The sequence below is a fragment of the Miscanthus floridulus genome, chromosome 19, assembly GCF_019320115.1.
Source record: "Miscanthus floridulus cultivar M001 chromosome 19, ASM1932011v1, whole genome shotgun sequence".
Lineage (NCBI taxonomy): Eukaryota > Viridiplantae > Streptophyta > Magnoliopsida > Poales > Poaceae > Miscanthus > Miscanthus floridulus.
This window is the reverse complement of record NC_089598.1, coordinates 100,717,226-100,740,642: the sequence shown is the minus strand read 5'-3', so window position 1 is coordinate 100,740,642 and position 23,417 is coordinate 100,717,226. Positions and strand designations below refer to the sequence as shown.

At 46.5% G+C, this 23,417-nt stretch overlaps 2 protein-coding genes, 1 long non-coding RNA gene, 10 other non-coding genes and 1 pseudogene across 14 annotated transcripts; 1 reads left to right on the top strand and 13 right to left on the bottom strand.

The window, feature by feature from the left end:
* Positions 1 to 11,461: 11,461 nt before the first annotated feature.
* On the bottom strand, positions 11,462 to 14,962 carry LOC136528391 (uncharacterized). The gene is made up of 2 exons (XR_010777059.1): positions 14,839 to 14,962; positions 11,462 to 11,766 (listed from the first exon to the last, which is right to left on the bottom strand). It is a non-coding gene; the product is annotated as an uncharacterized lncRNA (long non-coding RNA).
* On the bottom strand, positions 12,537 to 12,655 carry LOC136530017 (small nucleolar RNA SNORD14). Its single transcript, XR_010777527.1, has one exon. It is a non-coding gene; the product is annotated as a small nucleolar RNA SNORD14 (small nucleolar RNA).
* LOC136530217 (small nucleolar RNA U31b) lies at positions 12,733 to 12,818 on the bottom strand. The gene has a single exon (XR_010777702.1). It is a non-coding gene; the product is annotated as a small nucleolar RNA U31b (small nucleolar RNA).
* On the bottom strand, positions 12,935 to 13,118 carry LOC136530172 (small nucleolar RNA Z112). Its single transcript, XR_010777663.1, has one exon. It is a non-coding gene; the product is annotated as a small nucleolar RNA Z112 (small nucleolar RNA).
* LOC136530196 (small nucleolar RNA snoR77Y) lies at positions 13,262 to 13,345 on the bottom strand. Its single transcript, XR_010777682.1, has one exon. It is a non-coding gene; the product is annotated as a small nucleolar RNA snoR77Y (small nucleolar RNA).
* On the bottom strand, positions 13,449 to 13,547 carry LOC136530087 (small nucleolar RNA R30/Z108). The gene has a single exon (XR_010777590.1). It is a non-coding gene; the product is annotated as a small nucleolar RNA R30/Z108 (small nucleolar RNA).
* LOC136530193 (small nucleolar RNA Z107/R87) lies at positions 13,619 to 13,726 on the bottom strand. Its single transcript, XR_010777680.1, has one exon. It is a non-coding gene; the product is annotated as a small nucleolar RNA Z107/R87 (small nucleolar RNA).
* LOC136530198 (small nucleolar RNA snoR20a) lies at positions 13,835 to 13,918 on the bottom strand. Its single transcript, XR_010777684.1, has one exon. It is a non-coding gene; the product is annotated as a small nucleolar RNA snoR20a (small nucleolar RNA).
* Positions 14,012 to 14,100, bottom strand: LOC136530123 (small nucleolar RNA R38). The gene has a single exon (XR_010777618.1). It is a non-coding gene; the product is annotated as a small nucleolar RNA R38 (small nucleolar RNA).
* LOC136530209 (small nucleolar RNA snoR80) lies at positions 14,296 to 14,430 on the bottom strand. Its single transcript, XR_010777694.1, has one exon. It is a non-coding gene; the product is annotated as a small nucleolar RNA snoR80 (small nucleolar RNA).
* Positions 14,505 to 14,607, bottom strand: LOC136530167 (small nucleolar RNA Z157/R69/R10; annotated as a pseudogene).
* On the bottom strand, positions 14,692 to 14,787 carry LOC136530161 (small nucleolar RNA Z157/R69/R10). The gene has a single exon (XR_010777655.1). It is a non-coding gene; the product is annotated as a small nucleolar RNA Z157/R69/R10 (small nucleolar RNA).
* On the top strand, positions 14,963 to 18,880 carry LOC136528389 (pentatricopeptide repeat-containing protein At1g03540-like). Of its 2 annotated transcripts, none has more exons than XM_066521346.1 (2): positions 14,963 to 17,579; positions 17,658 to 18,880. In XM_066521346.1, exon 1 carries the CDS (start codon positions 15,192 to 15,194, stop codon positions 17,052 to 17,054), a length of 1,863 nt encoding a protein of 620 aa, XP_066377443.1. In that variant the 5' UTR covers positions 14,963 to 15,191; the 3' UTR covers positions 17,055 to 17,579; positions 17,658 to 18,880. The 2 variants fall into 2 exon arrangements, with proteins under 2 accessions (XP_066377443.1, XP_066377444.1); XM_066521347.1 differs by having other exon boundaries at positions 14,963 to 18,166; positions 18,309 to 18,880.
* Positions 18,881 to 19,284: 404 nt separating this feature from the next.
* Positions 19,285 to 22,213, bottom strand: LOC136527351 (uncharacterized vacuolar membrane protein YML018C-like). Its single transcript, XM_066520055.1, has 4 exons — positions 21,725 to 22,213; positions 20,681 to 21,240; positions 20,145 to 20,565; positions 19,285 to 19,961 (listed from the first exon to the last, which is right to left on the bottom strand). Exons 1-4 carry the CDS (start codon positions 21,762 to 21,764, stop codon positions 19,648 to 19,650), a joined length of 1,335 nt encoding a protein of 444 aa, XP_066376152.1. The 5' UTR covers positions 21,765 to 22,213; the 3' UTR covers positions 19,285 to 19,647.
* Between the last annotated feature and the right edge of the window lie 1,204 nt (positions 22,214 to 23,417).

The following is a 23,417-nucleotide window of genomic DNA, read 5'->3' as shown; positions in this document are numbered from 1 at the left end:
CGAAGCTAGGAGATTTTTCAGGGCCGAGTGGATTGCCCGCAGCGCACTGTGCCGAAGCAGGTGTGGTAGGACACTGGGGGCGGGATGATAAGGCCAAAGTGCAGTCGGTCGGCCCCCGGGTACATGTGGTTCCTGGCAAACTCGAGATTCCTAGGAAAGTTGACTCAGTGATCAATATCTCACTTTAGCGGGTGAGTGAGATTTGTGTAAGGAATAAATCACCAGCTGGTTAGGAATCGATTCGAATCGCCATCGCTCCTGGATAGTGAGCACTTGACTTGAGTTACTTCATCATAGTAAATGCTATGGAACACTTGGATAGTTATAGTGAATATGACAGTATGGAAGTTGTTTAATGATCATTGGTTATCATTATCTGCTTAATCACATGTTTACTCTAGTATAGGTGCAATTCTAGTTGACAGGTTAATAATAATTAACTTGGAAATAATGCTTTTAGAAAGGTTCTTGAAATGCTAAAAAATGCTTCTTTTTGCAAATGAGTCAGCTACCCTACTATAAAGCCCTTCATAATCCTTGGTGTCAATTATTTTCGGTTATGTCGGGTAAGTCTAGCTGAGTACCTTCTCGTACTCAGGGTTTTATTCTCACTTGTTGCAGATGGGCAGATGTATTATGGCTACTGTATCAACTGCCTGTATCCTGCGATGGGTGATGCTTAGGACCATGGGCATGGTCATTCCTTACGTCTCATCTGATGCTTTTGTTGGAGATGATCATTCGCTGGCACTATATTTAAACTCCGCGTGAGTGTGTGTGTGGTTTGAACAAATGACTTCCGCTATTTTCATTCGAACTGGTTTTGTAATAACTATGTTGAAACTCTGATGTATTTGAGATTGCGAACTTTTATGTAATATGTGATGGTGACCGCTAAACTTATTACGATCATGGCTGGGACACGAGTTGGTTTGAAATCCTTCGTGATTTCACGGACTACCGGATTATATGAGCTTAAGTTTGCTCAATCGTCTGCTCTGGCGGATGATTTTCTTACTTAATTTCGTATAATTGGTCGGTTCTGTTACAATAACCGGATCTCAAATCTATTTTTTAGAACACCTTAGCCTTGGCTAACTGGTCAAACAGAACATCAATATGAGGCAAGGGATACTTATTCTTAATGGTTACAGCATTAAGTGGCCTATAATCTATGCACATTCTCAACGTGCCCTCTTTCTTCTTCTTCACAAACAAGGCGGGACATCCCTATTTAGACTTGCTTGGCCAAATAAACCCCTTTTTCGATAACTCTTCTAGTTGCTTCTTCAGCTCAACTAATTCATCTGGAGGCATCCGATAGGGTCGTCTTGAAATCGGAGCTGTTCCGGGGATTAACTCAATTCCAAACTCAATATCCCTATCTGGCAGAAGACCAGGTAGCTCATTGGGGAATACATCCGGAAACTCACACACTACCAGAATCTGCTGAATAGGAATAACTTCAGTAGCACATGTAACACTTACAAGGTCTGTTCTCCGAGGCAATGGTACTTGGAAAGTACCCTCACCTAGGGGATCCTTAAGGGTAAGTACTCGACTTCCAGTATCTATGACTGCTCCCCAATCCTTCATCCAATTCATCCCTATAATGACATCCAAAACTAGTCCAGGCATAACTATCAAGTTCACTTGGAACTTCCTGCTACCTAATTCAAGGGTTGCCCCTCAAACCATCCGATTGGTCAAAACATCAGCCCCTGCTGAACTTATATGGTAACCATAACCCAATTTTGTGCATAGTTGTTCATGTTTCTGTGCAAATGCTTGACTCATAAAAGAATGCGATGATCCAGAATCAAATAGAACAACTGTAGGGTTTTCGTTGACAGGAAACTTACCAGCGGTTACGGGCTCTCCCTCAGGAATTTCATCCACAGTCATACTATGCACCCTAGCATTATAAGTCTGCTGCTTCTTCTTGGGTGGATAAGGACAAAACCTCGAGAAGTGGCCGGGTTGATCACAATTATAGCAGGGTCCCCTCACTGTCCCAGCAGATCCCATAGCTCCCTTGGAACTGCCTTGTACCGCAATTGCGGCTGCCTTGTTAGACTGTACTGCCATCTTGTAAGGCTTCTGGGGTCCACGGAAATTCTGACTTCTCTGTTGTGGTGGCCTGAACCTAGCGCCAGGTGCAGATGGATGATAGGGAGGACGACCTCCCGCAGGTGCTCGTGCTTGGGAAGGACCACCTTCTAGGGCTCTCTTGCGAGTCTTAGCTGTGGTGCTAGCGTTGTTATTCTTTTTTTGCTTTAGACAATCGCTGATGAAGTCATTGAACCTGGCACGGTTGTTGGTACCCACATGCTTCATCATCTTTGGATTGAGTCCCCTCATGAAACTGGTGATTCTCTTCGCATCAGTGTCAACCATGTCGGGAGCATAACGACACAAGTTGTTGAAGGCATGCAAATATTGCGTCACGGTCTTGGTGCCCTGATTCAACGCTAAGAACTCTCCCAACTTCATCTCGGTCAGCCCAGGTGGAATATAAACTCCACGGAAGGCCTCAGCGAACTCTCTCCATGAAATCTAAGCATTTGGAGGGAAGGTGGTGCGATGGTGCTTCCACCACATTCCCGCTGGTCCTTGCAACTGATGTGCAGCATACTCCATTTTCAATACCTCAGTCATCCTCAACACACGGAATTTATCTTCCATAGTGTTGATCTATTCCTCAGCATTGAGTGGCTCTGTTGCTTCCTTGAATATTGGCGGCCTGGTGTCCATAAAATCTTTGAAGCTGCTATATTGGTTCACCCCAATGCCACCACCCTGATTGTTACCGCGCTAAACGTTGTTGGCAATGGTACGCAGAAAATCCTCCATGTTCTTCTGGGATTGTTCCGCGTTGCGCTGACTTTCGAGCAACTGTGCGAGGAACATCTCGGGGGTAAACGGGGGAGGAGGTGGCAAATGCGGTTCATGGGGAGGCTCATTGTTGTTGCCGTGGTTTCCACCACCACCACCGGTCCTCGCACCGTTAGCACCGGTCTCAGCGGCCTCATACGTGGTACGATGAGTGTTTGTCATCTGCATATTTCAGCAACAAGTAATGATTGAGTGAAGCTGTAATAATTGCGAGTGAAGGAAAAATTATGCCGTACTGAATTTACTGGAGAGAATAAATTCATACAATAAACAGAGGCACAACAATCGCATCCCAATTAAAACAACATCACTTAATCAAATTACTTCGACAGTAAACATCACGTCCATACAACCAAATTGCCAGCATACATACACTGGACTTTTATGCGTTCAGATATCGCATTCTTAATCAAGTTCCAACCACATGCCAAGTCTCATAAGTTCGAAGCAAAACACATTAGGTTACATGCCAACAAAAGAAAGGTCATCGCGATAGGACCTAGATACTAGCGCAAGGCAACTAGCCTACTCCTCAGGGCCATCGTCGGGATCGGAGACGTCACCATCGCCCCCAGGTAAAACTACAGGCTCGTCCTCGTTGTCGTCGTCGATGTCCATGCCAGCGGCGTCTGGTGGAGCATATGGGCCAACCCTATTGTAGAGCGCGTGAAACTCCTCGTGCAGGTTGTCGTTGTACTCCTCTAGCTCATCGACCCTCTGTAGCAGAAGGTCCCTCTCGTCCCAGGCTTCATTCCTTTCCTGAACCAACTGTCCAATCATGCGGTCTGCATTGTTGTTGGCTTGAGTCAACGTATGCACCCGCTGCATAGCTCTATCACCTCTCTCAACCGCCTGGTCTCGCTGTAAGTTCATATCAGCCAACTGCTCCTGCAAACTAGCTATAGCACGTGTCTGTCTCTTCTTCTGCTTTCTCCCCTTGAGCTTATCCTAACCACGCAAGCCAGTCAAAGTCCAGTAGGTACTCTCAAGACCCTCATACGCTTTGATGGCGGCGAACATAGCACTCATAGCCTGATTGTCGCTAGCCTATCCCTCAGCTAGACCTCTGACCAAGGCACTTCCCTAAGGCTGAACCCAAATAGCATCACAAGGATCATCCCTAGGAAAAGTGCCAGCTAGAGCTGCTGCAAGCTCACTGAGAAATCTGCTCATGATATCCCTGATGACACGAAAAGCTGCTCCCTCTGCACCCTCAGCAGGAGTGCGACCCTCAAACTCCAAGTGCCAACCATCCTAATCTGGAGCATCACTGAGAGCAGGAACCATGATCTCTACCACTGCAAGTCCATCCTCTACTAACTGGCTCTCATTCCAAGAGTACACCAGCTCTTGACCCTCTGGGTACCCCACATCATGGAGCACTCTGCAAAGCAAGGTCGGCATGCCAAACTCGCTCAAGAAGGTGTCCGTGGTGCGGTGCTCCCTCAGGGCCAATGGACGTCGAGGTGCTCTTCCTCCGGTGGACTTACGGGCGGTTTGCTTCGTGCGGGCCATCTATAGCAAAAGTTCTTTTATTACCCCGTGGAAACATATTTTAGGTGATACAACTTTTATCCAAATGAGATAATCAATTTATAAGGGGAGGAATGCATGACATGAATGAAAGGCACAAGTAATATGATGTATGTACGTGTCGTACGTTCTCACAAACTTATGAAATAAATAATTTCTAGCGACGAATTCGGTGGCATACAAACGATCTCTCAAATACGTAACTAATACGTTCTACACGATAGCGTTGTTATGTACCTGCAGAAGATTCATTTCAGCCCAATTCCCAATGAATGCATAAAAGTAGTAAATTTTATCTACACGCTCTACACGAATCCCTAGATACGTGTACAATGGTAGTAACTACCCGAACCATCATCCTATTGACGGCATCGCCTCAACTGATGGAAGACCCACACATGAGATACCTTTGTAAAACATGCATAGAACATGTAATTACTCTAGCATCATATAAGCATTCACCCTAGATCGGCGGTGTATCCGATCATGCTCTCACAACTCACACTTACCGAGGCGTAGAGGTGATTGATCCATACACTACCACTCAAACAAGTGGCACTCATACAATAGCACGCCGTATGAGCGACGAAAGAGAAATATGATGCAAGAACCCCAAGTCAGTACTTAATTAAGCCACCTAGAGTCCTTAACTGGGCATAAAGGATATGACCACTGGCACACTTTATAGTTTGGAAATCACATTTTTCAAATACCTTTTTGTTTTAAATACACTTGTGAACATTAACACGCTAAACCATGCTCTGATGCCAGCTGTAACAGAACCGACCAATTATACGAAATTAAGTAAGAAAATCATCTGCCAGAGCAGATGATTTAGCAAACTTAAGCCCATATAACCCAGTAGTCTATGAAATCACGAAGGATTTCAAACCAACTCACATCCCAGCCAAGATCATAATAAGTTTAGCGGTCACCATCACATATTACATAAAAGTTCGCATCTCAGATACATCAGAGTTTAAAAATAGTTATTACAAAACGAGTTCGAATAAAAGTAGCGAAAGCCATTTGTTCAAAACCACACACACACTCACACGGAGTTCAAATACAGTGCCAGCTAATGATCATCTCCAACAAAAGCATTAGACGAGACATAAGGAATGACCATGCCCATGGTCCTAAGCATCACCCATCGCAGGATAAAGGCAGTTGATACAGTAGCCGTAATACATCTATCCATCTGCAACAAGTAGGAATAAAACCCTGAGTACGAGAAGGTACTCAGCTAGACTTACCCAACATAACCGAAAATAAGTGACACCAAGGATTATGAAGGCTTTATAGTAGGGTAGCTGACTCATTTGCAAAAGAAGCATTTTTAGCAATTCAATAACCTTTCCAAAAGCATTATTGTCAAGTTAATTGTTATTAGCCTGTCGACTAGATTTGTACCTACACTAGAGCAACCAGGTGATTAAGCCAATAATGATAACCAATGATCATTAAACAACTTTCATAATGTCATATTCATTATAAATGTCCAAGTGTTCCATCAATATTACTACGATGAAGTCACTCAAGTCAAGTGCTCACTATCCAGGAGCGATGACGATTCGAATCGATTCCTAACCAGCTGGTGATTTATTCCTTACACAAACCTCACTCACGTACTAAAGTGAGGTATTGATCACCAAGTTAACTATCCAGGAATCTCGAGTTTGCTAGGAACCACATGTACCCGGGGGCCGACCGACTGCACTTTGGTCTTATCATCTCGCCCCCGTGTCCTACCACACCTGCTCCGGCACAGTGCGCTGCGGGCAATCTACTCGGCCCGAATAATCTCCCAGCTTCGCGGTCGGAAGGTACTTTATCCAGCCAGCTAAATGTAAGGCATGCGTTCAACATGACTCGAGGCCCAACAACGGTCGGTCCTTAATCGACACAGACGGAAAGCACTACAGTTCAAAACTCTGTAAGTCTCCGTCCGGTCTCAACTTCATTTAACACTTAGTTATACCATGACTTCATAGTCGTCCAAGCAGATCTAGGTAACCACCTATAGCTCGCAGGTGACAGAAAATCATCCGACTTCTACCGGTCTAAGCCAGCTAAGCATTGACTCGACTGCGGATACCAGGGTAACAAGGATATAGTATAACAAAGGTAGACAAGGTATAATGCAGCAACGGTTGCAAACAACTCCTGAACGTAATGCATCAATTAAAGTAAAGCATTTAATTAATAATTGCAAACCGGGAGAAATGCTCCGGGGCTTGCCTCTCTCGAAGGAGCTCGGGCGGTGATCGGGGCACTCCAGAAGTTCCTCAACGTCCTCCTCGTCGGCTTCAGGCACTTCCTGTGGCTGCACCTCGAGCTGCTCCTTAGGCTCCTTGGGTATGACGACTGAGTTCTCGGTTTGCGATCCTGTATGATGCAATGTGCGTAAGTGCTTATGTAATCGGTGCAGCGGATGAGATGAATACAATGGATATGCTTGAATGCAAGGTAGTCAACATCATCCAAGAACATATACTACAAGCACATGTCATCTACTGCATCCTCTTCTACTACTAATATGCTAAGTCAACACATCTTATTAAATGCTTCAAAGATACACCAAAGCTTCACTAATTTCTTAATCACACACAAAGCAACACTTGATTAAATCCTAATTAATAATAATAGGTTTGAATAGCAACAACTATTTTTATTGCTTAGAAACATCTTAGAAAATTACCATAGCACAGTACTACCCTAAGTAGTCTACCATCAGATTTTCATGGTATTTGAATGAGTGGATTAGCCTACACAAAAATAACAAGCTATGGCATGATTATGAACATGAAAATACTTTGTACTGTGAAAAATATCAAACAACAGAGGAAATATTTTTCCTATGTTCTACATAGCAAATAATCACTGTACAAAAATCATCACATGCATGTTTTATACAAATTTTGCTCTCTAGCAAAATTAACAAAAATCAGCCATCAAAGGCACTTGAACTACACCTCATAATTTTTCTACAGTACATGCATGACACATATTTTTCCTAGGAAGTACATTACATAAGAAGATTAACAAACTTGGAAATCATATTTTTTTGAAGCCTATAGGTTTTTCTACATATTTTTCAAGTTATCAGCAATATCAAGGATTAAATAAAGCTCTACAGAAAAGTATCTTAAAAATGACATGCAATATTTTTCTCATGTAGAGCTGGTGACAAGGAACCTAGAAAAATTTGTTTCAACAGATTTGGAGCAAATTTGAGTATACAAACATTTTTCAAATCATTTCTCTTTCCAAATAATAAAAAAAATTGAAAACGAAATCTTCCTACTCCTACTGGGCCGGCCCGTGGGAACCATCTGGCCCATGGCCACTTTTGGCCTATGCAGTCCGAGCGAAGGGGAAGGGTGGCCTGGCTTGGGGCTTCGGCCCATGGCCACTTGGCCCAGCTCGACCGAGGCGAAGGGGCCATGCCGGCATCGAGACGCCACGGCGGCGCGGCTCTGCCAGCGGGCCGGCGGTCGTTGCCGGCTGGGTCAGGGCAAGCGAGCGAGCGCACGGGGTTCGCAAGGAGGTGGCGAATGCGAGCAGGCAACTAGGAAGGGTGGAGGAGGGGAAGAAGGATGCATTCCACGGCAGCCGAGCACGGCGGCGCCATGGCTGACGGCGGCGAAGCGCGAAGAAGGCTCTACCTTGGCTCAAAGGTGTCACAACCGCGAGCACCAGGTGCCAGAGAGCGAGGCGGGGCTGGGTACGCTTGATTGCTGGCCGTGGTGGAGCACCGGCGGCGAATTCGACCGGCGGGGCTGCGGTGGCGCTCGCTGGCGAGAGAGCAGAGCACGTGCGGGCGGAGCAGCGAGGCAGCTCGGGAGAATGGAGTGGCGAGCGCAGCGGCTTCGACAGATGAAGGCGGGCGCGTGGGAGCGGACGCAGGCCGTGGCTGTCGCGCGGCGAGCGTCGACGGCGCATGGCCGCCACACGGCGGTCGCGCCCTGGCGTGGTCGGGACGGACGCGCGGGAACGGGCGCGGCGCAGCGCTGGGCAGGCCGGACGCGGCGCTGGGCTGGGCCGAGCACGGGGCGCGCGGGAGGCGGGCGCTGCTGCAGGCCGGGCCGGCTTCGGCCGTGGGCCGAGAAGGGAGGCGGCAGCCCGCGAAAGGAGAAAACATTTTTCTCAATTTCCATTTTAAAGAAAATTTTAAATATCAGTTTTCAAATATCATTTTGAGCAAGAAAATGACATCTTTTGAAAATGTCCCAAAAATGAAAGTTGCTTAGAATTTAATTCTCTACAACTTTGCTTTTATGACCAAAGTCCAATTCTTGATAGATTTTTAATTATAAAATTAAAGTCGATTTTAACTCAAAACCCTAATTTTTGGAGAATTATTTTTAAAGCAAAATTTGGCAATAATTTGAATACAAACTTTGCTCCAAAAATTATGCTAAATAATTCTAGATGATTTACAATGATAGCCAAACATGTTTTACTAACCTAGCAAGCATAATCAGGGCAAAAACAACTCTAAACAAGTGTATGCAACATTCATGTTTCACGAGCATGTTTCGTATGTTTCGAAGCAGGGTTTCAATTATTATTTATATGATTAGGCATGTATGATTAGGATGTTTGATGATGCATGATATGCATGATTTGCAGTGCCTAAATGCTGGCATAACACCGGGGTGTTACAATGACTAATACCTTTGTTTCAAAAAAAATGATGACTAATACCTAAACCATCGTAAGTGTATGTAGTGCCTTGTTTAGTTATGCGCAGGCAAACCGTCTTTTAATAAATCGTGTTTGGTTATTTACATTTTGTGGCATTTAGTTACCTCCGTATTCTAGTTGAGATTATATAGTTGGCCAAAAGGTCCATGGCCCAGCCTGATGGCGTTGGGACCGTGCTAGCCCCGACAGACTGAAGGGCCATGCCTAGTATATTGTCCCACCATATATAATCCTTCGGCTAGCCTCTCTGACTCCTTAAATTCTACGAAACTGCTAGCCCATGGGCGATCCGGACGCTAGCATCCAGATGCCTCTCAGTGCTCTACCTCCCTTGTCCGCTTCCCAGTCCGTACTCCCCCAGGGCGCGTCCCTTTCCAGTTCCGCACACCCCTTCCCAGTCCAAAAGCCCCCAGCACGCCCCCCGGCCCAGTCCGCATGCCCCGAGATCGCCCCGCAGCTCGTCGCATCCGCCCCACGCCCGCGACGAGCATGGTGCATGCCCAGCACCCCCCCATGGCCACATCACCCGCGTCTGCCGGCCCAGCACCTCCGCCCGCTAGGCCCCGACGAACCACGCAACCCCCTTCGCCCGGCTCGCCCCTCCCCGGCTGAACAACATAGAAAGCTGGAATAAAACACGTGCAATAACGCGGAACAACTGCAACAACATTACGCTGAAGCAGCTGAAACACCATAAACATATTATTACAACAACACGGAATAACTGCTGCAACATGAGGCTGAAGCAGCTGAAACACCATGAACATATTATTGCAACATCACAGAACAACTGCTGCAACATTAGGCTGAAAGCATATGAAACAACGCTCGAATAAAAACACTTGCAGCAACATGGGACAACTACTGCAACATGATACTGAAGCAACTGAAACATTTCGAAAGTATTGTTGCGACATTTGTTCGAAGCATATGAAACATCCAGATCAGAACGATTGCAACATCGTCTAGAAACAAGTGAAATATTTTTGAAACAGTGCTTGCAACAAAATCTTTGAAAACCGGTTGAAACATGGGCAAAACATCCCCTAGATCTACTTGTGCAACATCCTTACGATTCAAGTGCAACATACCTCTGAAGCGTCTGAAGCAACTGAAAGATACAATTGCAACATATAGGGGGGAGAGAGCCCTGCACGGGGAGCGCCATGGCCGCTAGATCTGAGGGCGTCAGGAGCTCCCTGTGGGGGAGGACACCGGTGTCGGGGAGGGGCGCCGCCGGGGTGGGGAAGACGGAGCCGGGGTGGGGGAGGATGACGTCAGGGACGGGGAAGGAGACGTCGGTGTGGGAGAATGAGCCGCCGTGGTGGGGGAGGACGCCGATGTCGGGGATGGGCGCCACCGGGGTGGGGGAGGAGGACGCCGGAGTGGGAGAGGACGCCGCCGCCGCCGGCCAGGGAGGGAGCAAGGTGTGTGGACTGTGGAGGATGGGCGGAGGGCGGGGAGGAGCGCGGTCGCCGGCTCGCGGCGCTGCGGGGCGTAGTCGGGGGCGTGTGGCGCTCCTGGATCCATGGGGGAGGAGAGGGAGAGGAGAGGAGCAGCGGCAGCGAATGTGTGGACGGACTGTGAAATAAACTGCAGTGCTGAGCGGATAAGGCCATGAGAGACGAGTGGAGGAGGACGTGCAGCCGCCGTATCCAATAGTTATCTGACGCGCGTTTGGAACCGTCGGACGTCAGAGTCATAGCATTACCGTAAATCCTAACGCGGTCATGTGAACTCAGAAGAATGGATTCAATTTTTTTTAAAGCAACCGGATTCGTGTGCATTTTTAAGCACGCCGGGTTCACATACTAAATAATGGACACAGGCGATAAACGAAAAATGTAAGGCCAAGTAGACCATTTGGCCATCTATAGCTGAGATCTCATATTTCTAGATTTAGTACGGGAATGAGAATATTTCATTTTTGTGTTACATCGGCTTGTACAAACCTATGTTGTCTAATACTATAAAAATCTAGTGAACAGGCCTGCTTTGGGCACTAAGCCTGCATAAGAGCTCAAGCAAACCGTACCGAAAAATACATTTGTACAGTCGAGATCCTAGCTTGTACATCATTTTTTTATTGCGTGAGGTAGGCAACGGGGTTTTCGATGGTAATGGCAGGCGTGGACATTTGACGCCGTATGGATGGGATGCGAGCAAAGGGCTGCCATCAGGAGAAATCAAGGTACAGACAGGGGGCTAGACAAAAATAGTAATTGTCCCTAGAGATCATTTGGCTATCAGAAATAATTTGGCTGCAATGTTTTTTTTAAAAAGAAATCATTTGGCTGGTAGAAATTTCTGTTCCAGATTCTCCTTGGCAGAAACACTTACGAAATTGAATATAAAACTTGATCTCATAACAAATATAATAGTACTTATTTCATATTTACAACAAGTTCTGCTAAAAAGAGACCGGAGAGCCTCCACCTCCACACGTTCTCAACAGCTCAACTTAGCGGAACCTGCCGCATCATCTAGTTGAACTCACGATTTCGCCATGGCATTCACATTCACAATCCTTGTAAGCCTGGCCGATAATGCGGTGGCAGTCGTGCTTGAACCGAGTCGAGTAGTTGAGTCCACTACCAGTCTCGAACCAACACCCAGCTATGTTGTTTCCTGTTTAGTTCATCTTGAGTATGACAAGGTTATAGTAATAAAAAATAACAATAACGACCAAATAAACAACCATAGGACGATATACATCCATCAAAATACTTTTCGGATACATCCCTCTCAAACGAAACAACCAAAGGACAAACGATTCTTTGAACAGAAGAGAAGGCATGTACCAGACGAAAGGGCCCAGAAAATCAGGGTGTCAGATTACATCCCTCTCAAACGAAACAACCAAAGGACAAACGATTCTTTGGCCTGGTTTAGATTAGGGTTATGAATCAGTATTTGATACTGTAGTACTTTTGTTTGTATTTGACAATTATTGTCCAATTATGGCCTAACTAGCCTCAAAAGATTCGTCTCGTAATTTACAATCAAACTGTGTAATTAGTTATTTTTTTTATCTACATTTAATACTCCATGCATGTGTCTAAAGATTTGATGTGATGGAGAGAGAGTGAAAAAACTTGCAATCTAAACAAGGCCTTTGAACAGAAGAGAAGGCGAAAGGGCCCAGAAAATCAGGTGTCAGATCCAGGTGAGTATGATTGCCGATTGCCTGGACCGGATTAAAGTTTCAAAGTCCAAACAAGAAGCTGATCTTGCACAGCACACAAATTAGTCAAATTGAACAAGAAACCATAAACACATAAAACTATTGGCAAGCTCTAAATAAAGCAACGAAACCAACAGGAAAACTACACAAACCAAGATTACATAAAGCAGAAAAACACATATATGCAGAAAAATAAGAAAGAATTGCATAGCATTGCATCAGACATCCAAGGAAGGATTTAGCAGCACTTGCTCTCAAGCCTGGCAAGGCGAAAGCTCTTAGGCGGCAACTGCGAATGTAGAGAAACAAGCCTTGATTTTGTCATCATTTGCAATGCACCTGAAAACATGTCTAGGATCAATCGCATCATACCTAATAAATGCTCAAATACAAATCATAGTTTGACAATGGAGTCAGAATCGATAACATGTCAATCAGCACAGGTCCAGAAGTCCGGATCCTAAGACTGGGGCGACAAAACCATATCATCATCCTCCAACACAGCCAACAATGAACAAATCAAAATCTGATAGCAAAACAACACTGTTCTGACTAACAATCCACAAGAACCAAAGAATCAACAACAATTCAACACATCAAAGATTATGTAGAATCCCTCAGAGACCCGATTTAAATCACACCACAGATGAATCAAACAACTGCAGGTGTGAGCCCCATCACAGACCAAACCACAAAGGTTATGATTGGATGGACACCAGCAGCGGAGAGAGCCAGCTGCTGGTTACAGTGTCAAACGGCACTTCCTATCGGTAGGTCTTGAGATCTTCACAGGGACTAGATACACAATTTGATATGCACATTTGATAGTAAAAATTGACATGTAATAATTATAACGCAAATCCTATTAAACTTCATAGTAACTTATAGACAAACAAGCAGCCTAATCTGGGTCAAACATATAGGATACACGAGTGATAGATAAATCCTCAGAAAGCCAGACAACTGTCGTCACAAGTAAATCTGACGGTAATTCCAGATGTATAAGCTAATCATCACAGGACTAGCTGGACAGTGATTTATAGTAATTTATAATTCTCTAGTCATTTAAAGAGTTCATGGACAAGAAAAGCAAAACAGCAAACAAAAAAATTTGAAGGGAGAATAGTTACTCAGTGGTGCAATAGGGTTAATTGGTTCGATTCTGCCAGCAAGTGTCCTCAATTCCTTCAGAAGAGGGAGCTTGTTTCACACCATCACAACATCAAAACCCAATTGTAAATTAAAATACAGAAAAAGAATTCAAGTGTAATTAAACAAGGACAAAAAAAGAAATCATATGGCTCGGTTCAGCGGGATAATCGGCATACAGATCAATCTCACTATAGAGATAGACATGTGATTTGGTCTGTTGAGCTTGAATATTTCCAAGTCGTCACGGCCACTCTTTCGTTGGTCAAAATATCAAAATAATCTAACATTTAAAACCCACGAATGATTGTTCAAGGAAACAACTGGGCACAAATTGTCAAAAAGATTCATGGTCATCAAATGGCCTCAGACCGTCCTAGTTCATGAAAAATATCAACAGATTAGACAAAAATTTGCCTCTTCTGAAACCATCATGTCATCAAAGGCCAAGATCAATGACAACAGTGAAGCAGTTAAGTGTTTACTCCAGTTATTGAAAATAAAATGCGCATGAACAAGACATCAAACTTTTAAATACAGAAATGTGTCAGATAAATATTCTCAGCACCCTTTTGGAGGAATCAGACAGGGATAACTGTATTTTACTTGTGTTATCATCATCCACATCTCTAAACAGAGAGGAGCAAAGAAACAAAAACAAATTTCAGGGATCTATCAGATCTTCCTATTCAATATGAAAGAACTGTCATGGTACGTCACAATCACAAAGATTGAACGCTTTCCCTTTCAAAGTTGCACATCATTTAGATCCCGAAACAAATGCGCAAAAAAATCTAACAATATTAGAAATTTTACATGTGAATGAATATATGTGGCCTTTCCAGGATCGGATTGGCATAAAAACGCCACCAATCAGGATATAACCACACATCAAGAGAATAGCTTGTTGCGCCCGAGCCATTATACCGTGAGGAACGAGTTCATCCTCCGGAATTGGTAATGGACGCATGCAACAAAAAGACATTTCTATTAACGACAACGCAACAAACAAAGAAATATGCTGGTTTGTGAGATTTGAGTTCAGACAGCCAAGGGTTTGGTCTTCAACTACCACCAACAAAGTAGCAGCATCAGAAACTCTAGTCCAAAACACAGTTGTTCATCATTACTCGTAATCTCATTATACCATGGCATAGCAGCAGGAAACAAAGACCACCAATCTAGTAGATATAAACAGCGAAAAGGTTGAAGATTGTGAATTGGGAGCTCAGACAGCCAAGGGTTTGGTCGTCAAATACTACCGTGTTAGTATCAGAAACTCTAGTCCACAAAAGATTGCTCATCACCGCTCCTATCACCAAATCAAACATTGCATAAATACAACAAAAGAAACAATACCGATATACCCAAGCTAAAGAAGAGGGCGACGAGAGTACGTAGAGCAAGAGCTGCGATGGATACAACGACGATGACGAAGCATCAGCATCTTCGTCGACGGCCGCGGCGGCGGATGGTGGCGGAAGTCGGAACCCTAGGTAAGAAGAAGCAGGGTCAGGTGATTATTTATAGCCTCTTGCTCTACAACAGAAGAAAACCTAGATTTTTATGGGCCTGTTTGCACTGCTTGGGCTTTTGTGGGCCTATTTCACTGCTTGGGCTTCGCCAGGTAGAATAGAAAAAAGTGTCTGGCCTTGACTCCTCGCCGCTCCGAACGCCGCCGGCGCGCCGTGCTCCCGTCATCTCATGACCCGAAAACAAGATGCCGCCGTCCCCAGCCGCGCCGCACGACGTGGCCGCTGTCCTCCGGCTCCTGGACTCCCGCGACCTACCCGCCGCCGCGCGCCTCGCCGCCGCCTCTGCTTCCTCCTCGCCGCTCCCGCTGGCCGCGGTGCTCCTGCACCGCCCGCTGCCCCCGCGCCTCGGCTACAGCCTCCACGCCCGCGCGGCGCGGGCGGGCCTCCTCGCGGACCGCTACCTCGCTAACGCGCTGCTCGCGTTCTACGTCCGCCTCCCGGACCACCTGCCCCACGCGCTCAGGGCGTTCGATGACCTGCCCCGCCGCGACGTCGTCGCGCACTCCTCCGTCCTCGCCGCCTTCCTCCGTGCGGGCCTCCCGCGCCGCGCGCTCCTCCAGCTCAGGACCATGGCCGCCGGCGGATATGGCGCCGACGACGACGTCGCCCCCAGCGCGCACGCGCTTTCCGCCTCCGCCAAGGCGTGCGCCGTGCTGCGCGACCTCCGCGCGGGAGCCTGCGTGCACGGGACCACCGTCGTACGAGGGTACGGCGACGACGGCGTCGTGCTGAGCGCGGTCGTGGACATGTACGGCCACTCGGGCGCGCCGGGCGACGCGCGGAGGGCGTTTGAGGAAATGCGCTCCCCGGACGGGATATGCTACACGTCGCTGATATCAGCATTCGTGAGGAACGACTGGTTCGACGAGGCCCTGCGGTGGTTCCGGGCTATGCTCGCGACAGATGGGGTTTATCCGGACGGCTGCACATTTGGCTCCATGATGACGGCGCTGGGGAACTTGAAGAGGGCAAGGCAGGGTAGGGAGGCGCACGCGCAGGTTGTGACTCGTGGCCTGTGTGGGAATGTCATCGTGGAGAGCAGCACACTTGACATGTACGCCAAATGTGGGATGATGGTGGATGCACACAAGGTGTTCGACGGGATGAAAGTCCGGAATGCAGTTTCATGGTGTGCCCTGCTTGGGGGGTATTGTCAAAGCGGGAAGCATGAGATGGTTCTCTCATTGTTTCGTCAGATGTATGTGGAGGACAATGACTGGTATAGCTTCGGAACTCTTGTGAGGTCTTGTGCTGGTCTGTCTGCGGTGAAGCTAGGAAAAGAAATCCACTGCCGTTTTATGAGGATGAGAGGCTGCGGAGACGTCATTGTTGAATCCGCACTCGTGGACCTGTACGCGAAATGTGGTGTGGTAGAATACGCCTACAGAGTTTTTAAAAGGAGCAGTGTCCGCAACATGATTACTTGGAATGCCATGATTTGTGGTTGTGCTCAGAATGGCCATGGTGAGCGAGCCATCAGCCTGTTCAATGAGATGGTTAGAGAAGGGGTCAAGCCAGACTACATCAGTTTCATTGGTGTTCTTTTTGCTTGTAGTCATACTGGGATGGTTGAGGAGGGAAGGAACTACTTCAACTCAATGAGCAAGGACTATGGTATCCCCCCTGGTATTGAACATTACAATTGCATTGTTGACCTCCTCAGTAGAGTAGAGCTTCTAGAAGAGGCCGAAGATCTTGTAAACAAGTCACCATTTAGAGATGATTCATCACTGTGGGCAGCAATCCTTGGTGCCTGCGCCACACATACTAACCCAGATGTAGCAGTAAGGGTTGCAAAGAAGATGATGGAATTAGAACCTCAATACCACCTGAGCTATGTTCTTCTTGAAAATGTGTACAGGACGATTGGGCGATGGGAAGACGCTGTAGAGGTAAGGAGGCTGATGAAATCAAGAAAGGTAAAGAAAGAAGCCGGAACAAGCTGGATTGATGTAAACAGAAGCAAACTATACATGTGTAATGCTAAGGAGGCAGCCTCACAACCTGTAGCCTCTGAGGACATCAGGAAGTGCAGTCCATATGACTGATTTAGCTTTGGCTGTGATTTTGGTATCTGAAATAATGTTTCAAGTCATTTCTCAACAGTACGGATGAATTTGAGCAGGTCTTGTTCCAAATCTGTTACACAAGCCCTCCCTACATATGTGATGAGTGTGTTCTAACTTCCACTGACTTTATGTGATGATCTGATGAAGCACATACAGGCCTTTCTGGTGAGGATCTGAAAATGGTAAGCGAAAGATTCAGTGGATTCTGGAGTTATGGGTTTCAAGGATTTAAGACGTTTCAATCAGGCTTTACTTGCTAGACAGGCATGGACGCTGGGGCCTTCCTAGATAGCCTCTGTGTGTATCTTTTGGAAGCTAAATATTTCCCTCAGGGTAATTTACTTGATACTGTTCCAGCAGCTGATGGATCTCAAACATGTAGAGGAATTGAATATGGGTTGGAGCTTTTAAAACTTGGTGTGGTGTACAGGATTGGTGATGGGAGAAGTACAAGGATATGGAGGGATAACTGGATTCCTCGGGAACACAACCTGAGGCCAATAGGTAGTACCCGCGTTTGCCGTCTTCGGTGGGTGCATCAGTTAATTGATTCTCAATCTAACTCTTGGGATGAAACTGCAGTGAGGAGGTTTTTCTATCCATATGATGTTGCTGAAAATTCGAAGATCAAGCTTCCTGGTGAAAAAGACGAGGACTGCTTTGTGTGGCATTATGGGGGGAAAAAACTGTACTGTTTACAATCAGGAGTACATATAGAGTTGCCATGTGCTTGGCCACTTGCACCATGGTGTGGGTGAAACTTGTGGAAACTCAACATCTGAGGAGGGGAGATGGATTTGGGAGGAGCTATGAGAGCTCAATATACTGGCAAAAATCAGAATCTTTGCATGGAAAGTCATAAACAATGGATTGCCAACTCGAGCTAACAAATGCTTTCGACACTTATCTACACAGGCTAATTGTGAGTCGTGTGATCATGACATGGAGGACCGCTTCCATGCATGTGATTCCTGTCCATGCAGCTGCTCTCAGATTTGAAATGCACAAGTACTTGACCTTGCCTGCAGAGGATGACATCAATGGACAGGGCCAGACTGACTACTCGTCTCTTGTCTAACTATACAGAGGAGGTAAAAGCAAATTTCTTAATGCTCACTGGAGGATCGGTTTGTTTGGAATAATGTTTTAAAAGCTAATGGCAAGACATCCATGCATGGTTCGGTTGTTTTCCTAACCCGGTATATGGACTCTCTGTAACTTGTCTGACAACAGAGGCAGCTGGTTGATTACAGCAGGAAAGGGAAGTTTCTGCCATGGAGCGCAAAGTCCTCAGCTAATACCAAGGAAGTCTTGTGCAAGAGCTGGATCCCGCCATGTCAGGGTACTCTGAAAATTAATGTTGATGGGGCTTTTAACCCTGACAGTCTGACACTGGCGTGATTATCAGGGACTGGGAGGGCCAGCCAAAACTTACTTCCTGGCGATTGCATTTCTAATGCAGGGATGCTAAGGAGCTGAGTCTGCAGCCTGTCTCGAAGGTGTCAGTCTTTGCAGCTCGCTGGGCTCATTGCTCATTTATCCTGGAGACTAATTGTGCTGCTGTGGCTGGAAAGCTCAAGGCGCGATGTCATGATAGATCATTGTTACAACCACTGATCCAATAAGTTCTTGAGAAAGTGTTCTCTCTTCATCGCCTAGAGGAGGACTTAAGATTAGGCGTGATCAGAATGAAGTGGTGCACGAGTTATGCCAGATAGCTATTAGACGCCATGAGGGTCTAGTGTTTTTTTTATTCTGTTTCTAGGGACGTTGTTGCCCTCCTTTGTAATGACATTAAACTTTAATCTTTAATAAAAGCTCTGGTTCAAAAAAAACTGATGGAAACCAGGATCTATTTTGTCTGCAAAGATAATCATATCTGCTTTACAGTTTGCAACCACAGCCTCTTTTGTCAAGCAAGCTGTTCACAATTGTAGGCTTCTTTCTGTAAGGACAAACACATTTAGCTGTGTCTGGTTTCTTTGATAATCTATGACAGGTTTTTCATGTTTTTCACCTGAAGCATAACTAGCTGCAGTCAATTATTCCTTCAGGGTTCAAGAGGACTCGATCCTGTCCAATCGAGAAGAACTTTTAGGATAGAGTGGCAAAAAAAGTGTCTTAAAGCTAATGTTGTGGTGTTACCATGTTAGTAGAACAACTTATTCTGATGGTTGGGAGTCAAAGTCAGAGAAATAAACAGCATTTCCATGGCATAGGGCTTAAAACACCTCGTTACATATAAGCTCAAGTTACCATTGCCTGCGTTTCACCATATACATAATACAATTTTCAGCTACTTATACCCTTCTAGAAACGCAACACCTTCCATGAATCACAAACAGAATTTACTCTTCCGTATGAAACTGGTTGTACAGATGTAAATAATTACAAGATAAAATAAAATACAGATCCCAAAACACTTGTTACCCAAAGTTCTGAACAAACTACTCTAACTTCAGTCCATGTTCATCTCTTGTCCTGATGGCACGGCTTAAGGAAAAACAAAGAAACTACTCATCTGGCCAACCCCCCTTTATACAGTATTGATAAATCACACGGTCCCAGGCAACTATGAGACGACATCAGTAGCATTGGTACTGCTGGGCAAATGAACCGGGTCATCAACCATGCTAACAATTGGAGTTTCCTGCTCTTGCTGAACAACCTGTGGAGACTCTCCAACTGGTATGTTGATCCCAGCAAAACCGACTAGGACGGCAGCAGCTCCAATATAGTCCAGTAGATGAGGAGCATGACCGGTGAGCGTGTCCACAATGGCAGCAATTGGAACTTGGATTGTGAGGCCAGCTGTAGCGACCGTAGTTGTTGTGAGAAGGATCGCTTTCGCCCACAAGTAGTCACTCAAAACATTGTCTATCAAACCTGCAAAGAATGTCGAAATCATAAATTAGCGGCAGTTGATTTCTCACCGTGTAATTTTATTAATGGATCCTCAATATTTCTACAAGTTATTCCTACATACCATTGAGATATGGCATTGCAGTACTATCGTTTATGTTATGAATCAGACAGTAGGGAACTTTCATGAATAGAGAGCAAACCTACCTTTTCCGACAACAAGACCAACTTGTTCCCATGTGAGCTTGTGGAATGGCTCCAGCTTGGCGAAATTCAACACCAATGCAACAGGAAGGAAAAACAACATATTAAACAGTCCCAGGAATCCCAGAAACTGAGCCATGCTCACTTGTCCTTGACCTTCTTTCTCATCGGGCAACTTTTTTCGAATCAAGGTGATATACACAGCATATAAACCAGCAGAAACAATGGACAGGAAATCTCCAAGGAGAGGATTTGTAGCAATGGCATTAACTGAACTACTTGAATCAGCCAGGCTGACAATTATTGTACCTCCCATGCAGAGAAGCACACTAATTAGCTTCAACCATGTGAATGTCTCTCCAAGGAAAACTAATGCAACCAAGAAAGTGAAGAGGCTAGACGTGCTACTCAAGATCGTGTTTGACTGCAAGTTCACAGAAATAGAAGCATATTTTAGACCAAATAGTGATAGGACAAAACAAAACTAGATCTCAATAAAATATGGAAGTAGCATTCGGTTCTTCTTTAGTAACACTTACCGTAACAGTGGTGTATCTTAGAGACAGATTGAATGTAAGCTGTGCAAGGAACCAAAAGGGGCTGATTAGCATGCTCACTTTGGCCACACGAGCACGCGTCCAGCGCCCTTTTGCATCCAACCCTTTGCTGGCAGGGAAGCTTGTATCTGGAACTGAAGTGTCTTCAGACGGCCTTGTTTGTGATTGATCCGAGGCAACATTGATCTCATGGCCCCCACTTTGGAGAAGATTCACACTCTCCAGGTCAGATGCCTGCTGCAGGCTTTCAGCATCCTTGAATTTCAACTTTGTCCAAAAGTTGCCGATAGAATCCTCAAAGTACCGGGCAGCCTCAACTATGGGAATGTAGACGACAAACAGAGAATTGCATATGTAGGTGATCAAGAACGGAGAGACGCCGGCATCCACAACAGACTGCACGATGTAGCTAGCGGCAATCCATATACCGGCAACAGCAACGATGTAAATCAACCCTAGGCACCATCTCCACGAGTTTGTGCTCGTAATTTTGGTCCACTTGTTGATGCTGCTTCTGCTGCCATCAGCACACTCCAAACTTCCTGTTAAGGTTAGGAACCATAAGTTCAATATTTGGTGTAGAAAAAACAATTTGCTAACAGCGGGAGACATCTGTCATCTAGAGTATACACCTATGCGGAACAAAACTTAGGCAGAAGAGCATGTATTTTCTTTTCGGAAGATTAAGGGCATCAACTATAGTTGGTGCGCGACCAGCATGTTCCTGCTTATGTACCAGTAACAAATTGCTTCTTTTGTTCAAATGCTGTGCCCAATTCACTCATTGCAACCCAAGGAACGGCCCCTAACTGAAAAACCAACCCATGTCTGCACAACACCCACGTGATTGGCGCCCATTGATATGCCAATCATTGTATAGTCATAAAGGAAGAGAAGATGAGAGAAGCACGCAACCCCATACTATCAGCAAATTTGATGGGTTAGTAATCCACATCCAAGTAGGAGTATGACGAAACTGCTGAACAGGAAATTTGCTAGGAAGGGTATTGACGAGAGCCGAGTTACCTGGCGCGGAGATGGAATCGTGCTGGGAGGACGAGCCCATGGATCCAATCTCTATGGATACCGCCACGTCGCCGACCAACCCGGATCCAAGATTTCCCCGCCCGGCCCCCTCAGCAGCCTCACCACTGCGTCAGCGAGCCACGCACCGGGGCATCCGCGCGCGGCGCGCAGCAACGACGGGGCTGGTTGCACGGGCCTACCAACGACCCTGCGGCCAAGCGCACGAGGCACGGCGCCGGCGTGGCGACGGGGCCTTAGCAAGCAGCTAGCCGACTGGGGGGCGAGTGTGGAGGAGACGACCCCGCTCGCGCTTCCGCAGGGACGGCGCAGTGCGCCGGGAGGTCGGCGGCGGACGGCCGTTGACGGGCCCGGGGAGCGGCGGTGCCCGGCGAGTTCGGACGACAGGGGCTCGTAGCCGCACGCGGATTCGGAGACGAGGCGTGCGGCCGTGCGGGTGGCCGTGGGCGCGTTCCCCACGGTCGTCGGTTGGTGCCGGCTCGGTCGCTTCTTCCTGTTGCCGTGGGTCCCAGCGTCAGCCTCAGCCAAGCGGCCTAACTATTTTTATTTTTTATTTGTTTTGTAATTTGCCGACGAATACTTGGACTATCGTGGAACACGTGACAGTGAACCTCCCCTCTTGTTGCATGACCGCGATGGTTCTTCAGGAATTAGGTGCGTGCCATTGACGATATATTAGGGATGTAAAGTTAAGTTGGGTAACCCAATGAAATAACGCCTAATTTGAAAAAAAAATGTATAGAGATACTATAGAGTTGGTTCATTATTTTCTGGTGTCTTGTCTTACACCACGGGCCACTGGGTTACCCAAATAACGTCAGAGGATGTGTGCTACTAGTCGGCGGACGATTGATGAGCACGAATCTGCACGGGAAGAGCATATGGTGGTAAGGTGGATGATGCCCCAGGAGGAGACGAATATGATGCCAGAGGTGCAACTGCTGAATGGGCTACTCGTCGTAGTGTTATTGGCAGCTACGCAATGGCATCACCGAGTAGGCTGAGCCTTCTTCCATCTCACCTCCTAAGGCAGACGACAACGTGTTGCTTCAGCTGAATTCGACCTCACGTCACGTGCAAGAGTGCTTGTGGAACTCCAAACTTGGGCCCAACGTATGGCATGAGAACAGCCCATCCACGCTGGCATCGTCGTAGGAGGAGACGACATGGCGGTCGTGGCCATGGTGGAAGGAGAGAAAGAGCTCGTCAAACGCCTTCCTCACAATCTTTCCACGGTGGTGGAGCTCCATGGCGAGCTTGCCACCCAACAGCGGGCCTTGGCACAACACAACAACTACAGGAATACAAGATGGCGTGCACCACCCTTCACAACCGCCACACCACATTCGGCTCCGCTGCAGCCACCATGCGCTGTTGTTGCTTCCCGACCACCATTGCTTATCGCTCTTCTCCGTGATCGCGGAGTTGGAGAAGATCCTAGTTGTTCAAGATGCTTTGGTTTTCGCCACCGTCCATCTCTTTCTTCGCATGCTTATGTCATACCTCCTAGTCGTGGCGGCATTATTTAGTCATGGCCCCCACAAGGAAATCATGCGCTCCCAATATGATCATCCAAGCATCTCGGGGATATTAGAGTATGTCGTGCCCCACCAAGTATGCCCATTAGATCTACCTCTTTATCCTCATAATGAACGATAAGATTAGCTACTGCATA